At 48.0% G+C, this 10637-nt stretch overlaps 1 protein-coding gene across 1 annotated transcript in view; it reads right to left on the bottom strand.

Annotated features, from left to right (window-relative positions):
* GK5 (glycerol kinase 5 (putative)) overlaps window positions 1–10637 on the bottom strand; it is a gene marked incomplete at its 5' end in the record, with an annotated part of 74611 nt that overhangs the window by 48719 nt on the left and 15255 nt on the right. Inside the window, 4 exons of the mRNA XM_019503072.1 lie at window positions 8423–8549; window positions 9923–9983; window positions 10359–10432; window positions 10515–10576. Coding sequence (XP_019358617.1) covers window positions 8423–8549; window positions 9923–9983; window positions 10359–10432; window positions 10515–10576 — 324 coding nt within the window. The remainder of the gene's footprint in view (window positions 1–8422; window positions 8550–9922; window positions 9984–10358; window positions 10433–10514; window positions 10577–10637) is intronic.

The following is a 10637-nucleotide window of genomic DNA, read 5'->3' as shown; positions in this document are numbered from 1 at the left end:
GGGTCTATGGGCTGGATAACGTGGCCCTGCACACCAGACTGCAGTGACACATGGCCAGATCCAGGTACATATGGGATCAGGCCAGAATGCTGGATCACACTCACAGATCAACCCCATGTGCTGATTCTGCATAGGATCCAGCCCATGGACAAACCCGGTACCACTCATCCAGCCCACGGGGCCAGAAGGTTGGGTGCCATTGCACTAGTCCAAAAATTTAAAAAAAAATTCTTCTGGAAAGAGACAAGGGAGAGTATACACCATCCACTCCTTACTGTCTGTGAGGCTGATAAAACCATCTAAGCCACCCTTGTTGTGGCATGTTGCACACACACATGTTGGTACATGACCTAGGAAAGTCAAACAGGATTTTATCTATGTTACTGGTTGTACTTGGTGCATCAGTTTCCTTGGTGTATGTGCATTTTGTCTTCTAGTCAGTATGGAGGCAATATGACATTTACCAAAGGCAGCAGTCAATCATCAACACTAATTTAGATCTTGCCTCCTGGTAAGTGAGAGAACTACATCGTTCCTGGTTGTTGATGGATCTCTTCCTCTGGCCTCTGCCCTGTGTCAAGGAAGAAGCCACAAAAGAGCACAATTTAGAAGAGTCTTTTGGGTTTGATTTTTTTGTGGCTCTCAGGAGTGCAACTGACCAGCAGAAAGTAGACTGTCAACTGGTTTGTCTGATTTTGAAGACTTCTGCATCAAAAACTTTAGTAGATGTAATTTTAGCCTGTTCTATTTGAGTGTGCACTCCAAAAAAGCTTGAGCTATTGAGCAACATGCTATCCTATTTCTATCACCTAAGCAGAGATGTCACCTGGCACTGTAATTGCTAACACGTGCTGCCAAATGTCTGGGAAGATCTTGGCCTTATGTACAAAAGCGGCAAAGAGAGAGGAGCCCCATCTGTATTCTTTTTCCCTCAAGGAAAAATTTATTGATTTTTTCCTTAAACCACCTTATGTGTCATCTAGCTGTATATTAGAAATTATAACACCAGTAGCTAACAAATAATATTTTAAGTTCAGATAGATGAGAATATTGCAGGATTCCATCCCACAGCCACAGGCAGCCATCTGTCAGTGTCTTCTTACTAAGGCTACTCTGCCCCTTATACCATCTGTTACAGTGGTTGCAAGGGCTTAGGGCGTTAAAATATAGTTCCAGACACTGGTATCTAAGATTAATCCAATCACACATGCAACTGGTATGTACCAGTGGCATATAACAAGGGTGGAAAAAACATGGCAAGCACAGAAAAAAAAGATGGCAGAAAAGTGGCTGCTGCTGGGAGCTGCACAATCACAATTACAGTTGCAATTGCAGAGGCAACTGAAAGTTGTTACTACCCCTGTGCCCTGAGTGCCTGGCTATGTCACTATACTACCAATAGATTCCATTCTTGGTGAGTGTGTGCATCAATCACTCACACTGTATTTCAGTATTCTTTTAATATTATAAAAGCCTATGTCTGTCTGTCTGTAACGTTTTATTTGCACTCTGACTGGCTGACAACCAATCAGAGCACGAAGAAGCATTTGGACAGGTGGAAGCCTGTGCACCATGATGGTGAGGACACAAGGGACAGAGCAGGGGCAGGGGACAGCTCCTTGGACCAACAGCACTAGCCCCGCCCCTGCTGCCCTGCTCCTTCAGGTGGCAACAATGGAGCGTGCCCCTCCCCCCCCCCTTGGAGGTAATGGCGGCAGCAGTGCAGGGTGGGGTTAGGATGCCACCGGGGGGGGGTGCCCACTGGCACTGGCCTCAGCCAGCTCCTCCCCACTTCCGTTGTCCCTGCCTGCAGGGCTGACACAGTGGTGGTGAGGGGAGGAGTAGACCCGATGTGGGCAGGGGAAGGAGCTGTCTTCACCCCCCACCCTGCTCCTTTGAGCCGGCAGCACTGCAGGGTAGAGGGCATGAACGGCACGTGCCCCTGGCGGCTTGGGGGACACGGTGGCGGTAAGCAGGGGAGCTCCCACAGATGCCAAAGGCGCTGTTGAAGGCGGGGGTGGGATGGCGAGTGCTGACCAAGGGGGATGCACCACTACACTCAGCGGGTGCATGTGCACTTGCGTGCACCCCCTATACATTGCTCCTGGAGTGGGCCTGGACCCCAAGTGGCAGGTGGGGGGAGCAGCCCCAGCCCTGGTGTGGGTGGGCAGCAGGCCTGGGCCAGCTGCGGCAGTGGGGAAGGGAGGAATGGGGGAGAGGTCCCAGACTCCAAGTGGAAGGGGGGAGCGGGCCTGACATGGTGGGGTGGTCAGAGAAGCAGGCCCAACATGGTGGGGGGTGGAGGGGAGGAGTGAGCCTGGGTCTGATGTGGGGTTGTAGGGGAGGATCGGGCTCGAGAAGCCAGTTTGCTGTAGCAATGGCTGGGGGGAGGAACAGCAGGCCCAGCCCAACGTGGCAGCAGCAGGGGAGGGGAGGAGTGTGCCTCCTCCCCCCCTCGGGCCCAGGCCCACTTCTCCCACATCCCCCACATCAGCCCCAAGCCCGCTCATCCTGTTCCCCCACCATCACTGGGTTGGCCTGGGTCCGCTGCTCCACCCCCCAATGTCATGGTGGCCTGGCCTCTCCCCACCCTGAGGGCTGGCCCTCCCCCACATCGGGCCCAGGCCTGCTCCTCCCATCCCCCTGCTGCTGCAGCTGGGAGGGTGGGGAGCAGGTCCGCACCCCAAGCAGCAGGAGGGAAGTCAGGAATGGGCCCAGACTGGAGGGGGATGGGGGCACGGGGCTCCATTCCCACCTGCTACCCTCGCCCCTGTCATTCTTGACGGACAATTGGCTAGTGTTATGTATAATAACAAAGCAACCAATCACCATGACCTCTTAAACAGACACCCTATTACCCCAGGGAGCTAACAGGGGAAGATACAAACAAATCAATACATAACTCAGCAAACAAAACAAATCTTACTGACCGCAATCCATAAAATTCATCAGGGACAAAATGCCTCTTGTGCATTAGCAGTCCCTTCACACAACAGGTTGAAAAAATAATTAGAACAGGAAATTCAAAACCCCAACCCATGGCAGTAATCCATAAAACAACACAAATTAATTATTCTTTAGAACTGCTAAATATGGCATGAGTGTAAGTACATAAGGCATCACTGGGGCTTGCATTTCTTACTAGGGCACTTCCCAGTTATGAGAATTTATTATTGATCAGTATTATTCACCAGTATTCAGGATCTGCTCCATGGGAAAAGACATTTCTATCAGGGCAGAGGTTGTGTGGGACATAAAAGAACTCGTATATAATATCTGACACTGCCATACAAGTCTTTTAAAGGCAGCACCATCTTGCTTTAAAGCTTTTCACATACCATGTTTACCCGAATCCAGGACAACACTGAATTTAAGACGACCCCAACCCAATAATTAGATTCTACATATGGAAAATTATAAATTTGTTATAATTTTCCATGTATCAAATTTAATTACTGGAAGGTTGTCTTAAAATCCATCCCCCTCCCTCCCACAATTGCAGTGACAGAGAAAGCAGTAGTGGGGGCAAGGAGCCAAATCCCAGCCCCTTGTCCCTCCCATCACCTGCCCTTTACCTGCTATGCCCTCCCACTGCCTGCCCTCTACCTCCTACACCCCCCGTACCTGCCCTTCCCACCCCCTACAGCCTGCCGCCTCACACCGTGCCTGTCCCTACCATACTCCCTGCCCACCCGAAACCGTACCTTCCACTACAGCTCTGCCACACCTTACCTGTGCCTCCCCTGCCACCCACACTCCTTGTCCACCCCAAACCTTACCTTCTGCTATCAGCTTTACTCCTCCTGGCCACTCAGCATCAGAGCAGCCCCAGCCCCTGCCTCTCACACCCCCTGCTTCCTCCTGCAGCCTGCCCCCAGCCGCCTGTGCCTGTGCCTGCCCCCTTCTGCCCCCCCAGGCACCCACCACCTTCTGCTGTAGCTCTGTTCTGGTCCCAGGGAACTTGGCAGCAGTGTGGCCCCAGCCCAGCCCATCCTGGGAAAAGTGGTAGCAGCTCCCAGCCAGGCAGGGTCAGGGCTGGAGTTGGAATAGAACATAAGGGAGAAGGAGGCAGCTAGGGGGAAGGAGCAGGCATAGGGGGTATACATGTGACGTGTAGCAGGCTGCAGGTTTCCCTATCTCAGTCTTCCCTATGCTCCCCTGCAAAACAAATGATTCCAGCCTGGGACAAGTGGCAGCTCAACTCTGGCTTCAGCACAGGACCAAAGTCAGAGCTGAGCTACTGCCTGCCCCAGGCTGGTGCTCAAATTCAAGACAAGGCTCCCCCCGCACCACGCTGACTGGTGAAAAAGAACCTTGCCTTGGATTTGAGTAGTACATACAGCATATACCCAACCAACACTCCACAACCACCAAATATGTAAATGAATATTGTGTGTGGCCCTATCCTATCAGGATATAGCTTCCTCAGCCTTAGCACATCATTTGAAGGGTCCCCCCTGCAATCCACACTGACTACAATATTGGAAAGGAACCAGGTTAGACAACCAAGCATGCAAATGCCTGATCTTCTCAGAACCTTGATGTCATCATGCACCTTTCCAGTGCTTCACATATTGGCAATCACGGATCCATCCCAATCCCTATGATCTATAAGATCTTGCAGAACAAGAAAGTAACACACTTTGCAGTTAAGATATTTGTTAACTCCAGTTGATTTGTTAACACTAGTTAGTCACAGATCTAATGTAATCTAATTTCCAGACAGCAAGTACAATCCACTTCTGCATAAGCATGGCCTCCCTTAGTCATGGGCTCTGATATTGGAAGGTTGGAAATAACTTGACAGACAAGTGCATGATGGTGCACTTACACAGAAGTTCCTCATCCCAGGCCTGCAAAATGATAAGCAGGGACTCAGGTTTTCTGTTGGCCACAGAGAAACACAGATTTTCTCCTTGAAAGAAAATTTAAAGGATTTTCTCCTTTAAAGGATAAAAACGCAGGAAACTGTGGGTTTCTCCTTGCAGGCTGGCAGAGTTCCAGCCTGCAAGGGGCTGCTTAGGGGAACAAGAGGAGGGTGATCACAGGCTGGGGGCACCACAGGCACGTGCATATGTACACATGCACATGGCAGCCAGGAAGTGTGATGGAGAGCAGCTCCCACAGCTCGCTGCAGATAAGTCTATGGTGGGGGCATAGGTGAGGCATTGTGAGGGCAGGGGCAGGCATGTACTCCCCTCCAGCTTTCTGCATCCACAAGCAGGCATGTGGCCCAGCGGGCAGGAGCTGGTAAAACAGGGCAGCAAAACACTTTGCCATCACTGCTTCCATGAGGACCTTCACACCAGCTCCATAAGCAGCAGTGCAAAGAGTAATGGGCCAGGGTGCGGCAGCACGCTGCCCTCACTTTCTCCTGCCACCATCTGCTCATGTGCTGGGCCATGGCTCTATGCTGGAGGAGAGGCAGAGTAGGAGGCAATGTGGTGGCAGCCTGGGGCATGAGCAGCTAGCAGCAGGAGTGTACAGACAGTTCAGCCTCTTGACATTTGACAGGACTGAAATGGTCCCTTAGGCCTACCACGCCTAGCAGCTTTGACCTAAGTGGGCTAAAGTGCATTTGCAAAGCTAGCATATGCCACAGGCTATGTTATTGTGGAACTTGCTTTCTACAGAAAAAAAGGGTCTGATGTAGCTTATTTTTCTGCAAGAGTCTGATGATAAAGACTTCTTATGGATAAAAGGGTTTGTAATGGCGCATTCCACCCAGATCTGAAGCCGATTATTTCTGGTACCGAGAAGAGGGGAAAACAATGATAAAGTGAAGACGTAACCCAAGTTGTTGACGAAAAACAGAAAATTGGCTTAATTGGTAGCTACTTGACTAAAGGACTGTAAATATGATCACATGAACAAAGGAAGTTCCCCTTTCCTCCCCTCCCCCTCTTCCCCTTTCCCTCACCCTAATGATGCCTGAGAACTGAAGACAACTGATCTCCCTTTAACGAACCAGCCTGCTGAGATGCTTGGCCAGGTCTAGAGATGTGTATTATTAGGACTGATAATATACAATCACTTGCTTGCTAAGATTATATCTATATACATGCTTGGAGTTAATACGTTATAATACTCAATAAAATGGATTTATTAAAGAGTTAAATGGGTCCTTATTTGGAGGGAATGAATAGGCCCTCACTTGGAGGGAATGAAGCATACTTTAAGGCAATATCAACCCCACTGTTTGCTCTTGCTCCACTTGGGAAGAGAACCAAATGGTTCTTAGGGCAACAGGAGGAGACGAGGGCAGAGCAGACCTCCATCCCCCAGTCTGCTACTCCTCACGCTCCTGGCAGTGTGGCTGACACAGGGGTCCTGGCAGTGGCAGCAATGAGTCTTGCCATCCTGCTCCGCCCTCTCATGATGGGTCCTCCCCACTCGGTTGCAAGCTGTGGCTAGTGTCTACAGGGCAGGGACCAGGCAGGATGCAGCCACCAGGTTCCGTAGCCCTGGCAGCTGGGGGCTGCGGCTCAGGAGTGAGGGGCCAGCACAGCAAGAGGGGTGGAGGACTGTGGGTTGACAGTCAGGGGCACTGGTATGGGCAAGGGCAGGGCACTGACTTATCAGGGTTGCTCAGCACCACAAAACAGCGGGGGGACAGCCGCAGTTGGACCTGTGTCCTGGTAAATGAAGGGGGCAGAGCAAACTTTGATTTTCCGTGATAAAAAAAACCAAAAGCAAATGCCAAAATATATAGGTGTTATATATACACATACGTTTGTGTGTGTGTGTGTGTGTGTTACACACACACACACACACACACACACACACACACACACACACACACATCTATATACACACACAACAGCTTTTGTCGTCTGTAACACTTTATTCGTACTCTGACTGGTTGTCTGAAACAACCAGAGTGTTCCAACAGTGTTCCAGACAGAAGGCGGCAACAGTAAGGCAGAGCAGGGGGACAAAGCTGACGGAGCAGAGGGGCAAGGTGCTGGCCTCACCCCTGCCCCTGCTCCCTGGAGGCAGTGGCGGCAGGGGGTACTGGCCAAGGGGGACAGAGGGGACAGTGGGGCAAGCTTCTCCCCCCCTGCTCCTGGGAGGCAGCAGCATGGGGTGCTGGCAGCACAGTGCTAGTCTTACCCCCCAACTCTGGCCTCGCCACTCCCAGGCCCCAACAAAATCTGGCAGGGAGGGGGAGGTGGCAGGGAGGAGGTGGGGAAGGAAGCAGGAACGGGAAGGGCAGGGCACAGTGGTGGCACCCCACTGCGGCTGGGCCCTGAGAACAGCTGGGAGGGAGCGGCGGCAGCACAAGTGATGGCTGTGGCTGCCACATGCAAGCTTCCCCTGCTCCTCCACGCCTGGGAGGCGGCAGCTTCATGGGGTGGAGTAGTGGGGGGCAGACAAAGCCAAACGGGGAGAGCTCACAGGGCCAGAGGCAGAGCAGCAGCAACATAGGCTGGTGGGTGGCGGCACTCCGTCCCTTCTCCCCCTCACCCCCTGTCATTCTTGATGGGCAATTGGCGATTGTGTATATAGATATATAGTGGCATTTCATTTTAATTGAAGAAAAACAGAGGATTTGGAGTTTTTAACCACAGAGTTTGGGACTTTTTAAACCACATAATTTTGGATTTTTTTAATCAGAAAAAAACAGGATCCCTAACGATGGGGCGCACACAGAGAGTTCTCCTACTTGAGTACGATTGGAATTAAGATGGCAATAGCAGCATGCATTATGCCATACAAATCTGCTATATACTTTCAAATCAGTTTTATCAGATTGCTTCCCACCATCTACATCCTCCAGCAGGTCCTCCTTTCAGGTCTACGTGAATCCCAAAAAGTCTTCCAGCTTCTCTCTGCACAGCCACGTGCAATAGTGAACTGCAGTAATTTTCACCCTCCAAAACCATACTCATTGGCATGCTACAGTAACTTCTGCCTCAGGGCCAAGTTGTCTCACAATACAGAAATTGAATTATAGGACTCTGCTCTATATGGCAAAAGAGAACATAGGATCATGGCACAAGATGGAATTTCCAAAAAGGATTTGGACATCTCTGGTATGGGTTACAAAAAATTAGTGGACAAGGGAAAGGCCTGTCACATGACAAAAACTTGTAAGCTATGCTACAATCAGAAGTTCAATGAGGGATGGACAACTGGTGATGTGACTAGCTTCCTTATTTTTATTTGAAATCCTAGCCCACACATCTTTTTCTTAAAGTCTGTGATATCAAACATACACGTTCACCAGTGTTCTGAGTATCTTCCTGGGTAGACATCTGCATTTTTAAATTATAATTAAAAGCTCACAAACTCATCATTAAAACGCCTGTCAGTCTGCTTTTGTATATCCAAAAGCAATAATAATTTATTTTACCATTCACTGTAGACAACCTTCAAAGTGTCAAATAATTTAAAGCTATTTAAAATGTCATCAGCTTACCTCCCCGAGGTGCGTGAAGTTGGCTCCCTGTATTAACATTCCAAAAGGTACCTGTTCCCATGGTCAATTTAACATCTCCTGGATGAAAGCAGCATTCTCCAAAGGTGGCTGATTGCTGATCTGCCACCTGCAATAAAAAAATAAGTACAAATTACTAGCCCAAACTCCAGCTGGATTTTTAAAGCACAAGATTTTCCTCCATGTTCTCCAATACAAATGGCTCATAGTTTACAATGTACACAAAAGAACTAGACAAGACAATAACAGACTACAACACTTTTCTCCACACAGTTTGTTTGCTTTTTCCCTTCAGTTTCTTTGAAAGGTTATTTTAACAATAACCATCAAAGTCTGTCATCTTTCATCACATTGTTATTTCAGTAGTGCTCTCACCCACTAGAATAGCTAGCAGCACACTGGACATTCTGTGAGAACTTAAAATAAGTTAAAACATATTTTAACATATAGGTTTTTAATAGAACTAAATATGAATATGAATACAATCGGCATGCTATAATTCAATATTAAGGTAACTTAAAGTTAAATAGATGCCTGTGTCTTTCAATTTTTCCCCACCATACACAAGAGAGAGATTGCAGGGGTGGGCAAAGTCCGGCCTGCAGGCTGGGTCCAGCCACCAATGGAATCCATTTTCCAGCAGCCCCTGCCCATGTGGCTGGTGCCAGTTTCCACGGAGACCCCAGCAACAGCCACATTGTGACAGTGTGGAGCCAGAGTTACTGTGGAGACCAGACCCAAAAGCGCTAGCAAGGTACGCAGCAGGGCAGAGAGCTGTTCTGGGGCCGGAACAGGATCTTGCGGCAGTGACAGTGTGGTCTGGAGCTAGGGCAAAACTGCAATCTGAAGACTGCATTCTCAGGGCAGGGGCATGCAGGTGGCAGATTGCGGCTCTGCCCCAGCTCCTTGCAGCACGGTACAGAGACAGGCAGAGCCATGATCCACTGCCTGCATGCCCTTGCCTGGAGTATGCAGGTTGCAGATCACGGCTCTGCCCCAGCTTCAGACCATGCTGTCACTACTGCAAGATCCCAGCTCGGCCCTGGAGCAGCTCCCCAACCTGCAAGTGCTGTTGGGGCCAGTCTCCAAAGAAACCCTGGCCGCATGCTATCAGAGAGTGGTGGCTGCTGAGGCCCCCATGGAAACCAGCCCCAGCCATGTGGGCAGGTCAAAAGTTAGAAGACTGGTCAAAAGTAAGAAAAAAATCCCAGCCACTGTTAGCACATAGAACAGAACCCAGTTATTTTAATCTCTAGTTCAGGGCTTAACCGCAAAATTAGTCTTCTCTAGATGGTCTCTTCCACAATTACAAAAGGTTAGAAATATTTTATTTCCCCCAAAATGAAAGGTAAGATTTTGGAACAAAATTTTGCAACCAACCCTAGAATAAGAGAGCCTTAGAAATCATAGAGTACACCATATGATAAATGAACAGTTACAGAAGCTAACTAATTACAAAAGACATAAAAGATTTATACTCACCAATGCCATTATTGGAATAGGCACCCCAAATATTTCAGGGTCAACTGAGCCAAAATTGCAACTGAAAATAAATGTTCAAGTCATTGCACTGAAATCACCATTTTTTAAATTACAGACAAGAAAGAAAGGATGAGTCTTCAGCATACAATGAAGAGTCCCTTTAATCAACTATCAGTAATTATTTTTTTAAATCATTAAACTATTTAAAATATATTTTATTGGAAGAATAAAATACAAAAATTTTGAATTTAGAAATTCACACGTTTGAATTTAGAAACGAAAATATGCAACTGCACATATTTATAATTTAATTTATTTTTGACTTCACTTTTATAAAACGTTTTAAGTACCTACACAAGTTTTTGTAATATTTTTCTAGAAATAATTTATTGAATTGTGTGTCACATACTTCTTTCACAGTATGCCTTCATTTTACCTTGTGTCTTTCACTGGAGGATATATAGACATGGGGATGGACAATAATTTGCAAAACCCAGAACTCCAACTCCTCTGAAATAACAGAGAGAGAGTAAAAATAAGAATTAATCTGACAGAATAAAGGACAGTAAGTGTTATTTCAAAAGATGCTTACCGTAAAAGGATCAAACAGCCCTGTAGAACTGGCATTTGAATAATCTGTAGCATACACAGAACCTATAATTAAATTAAAAGTTTTAAATGCCTGAAATTTAGAGTCAATAGAAGCAAATCTATG

The sequence above is a fragment of the Gavialis gangeticus genome, unplaced genomic scaffold (assembly GCF_001723915.1).
Source record: "Gavialis gangeticus isolate Ggan-Ray unplaced genomic scaffold, GavGan_comp1, whole genome shotgun sequence".
Taxonomy (NCBI): domain Eukaryota; kingdom Metazoa; phylum Chordata; order Crocodylia; family Gavialidae; genus Gavialis; species Gavialis gangeticus.
This window is presented reverse-complemented; position numbering and strand designations above follow the sequence as displayed.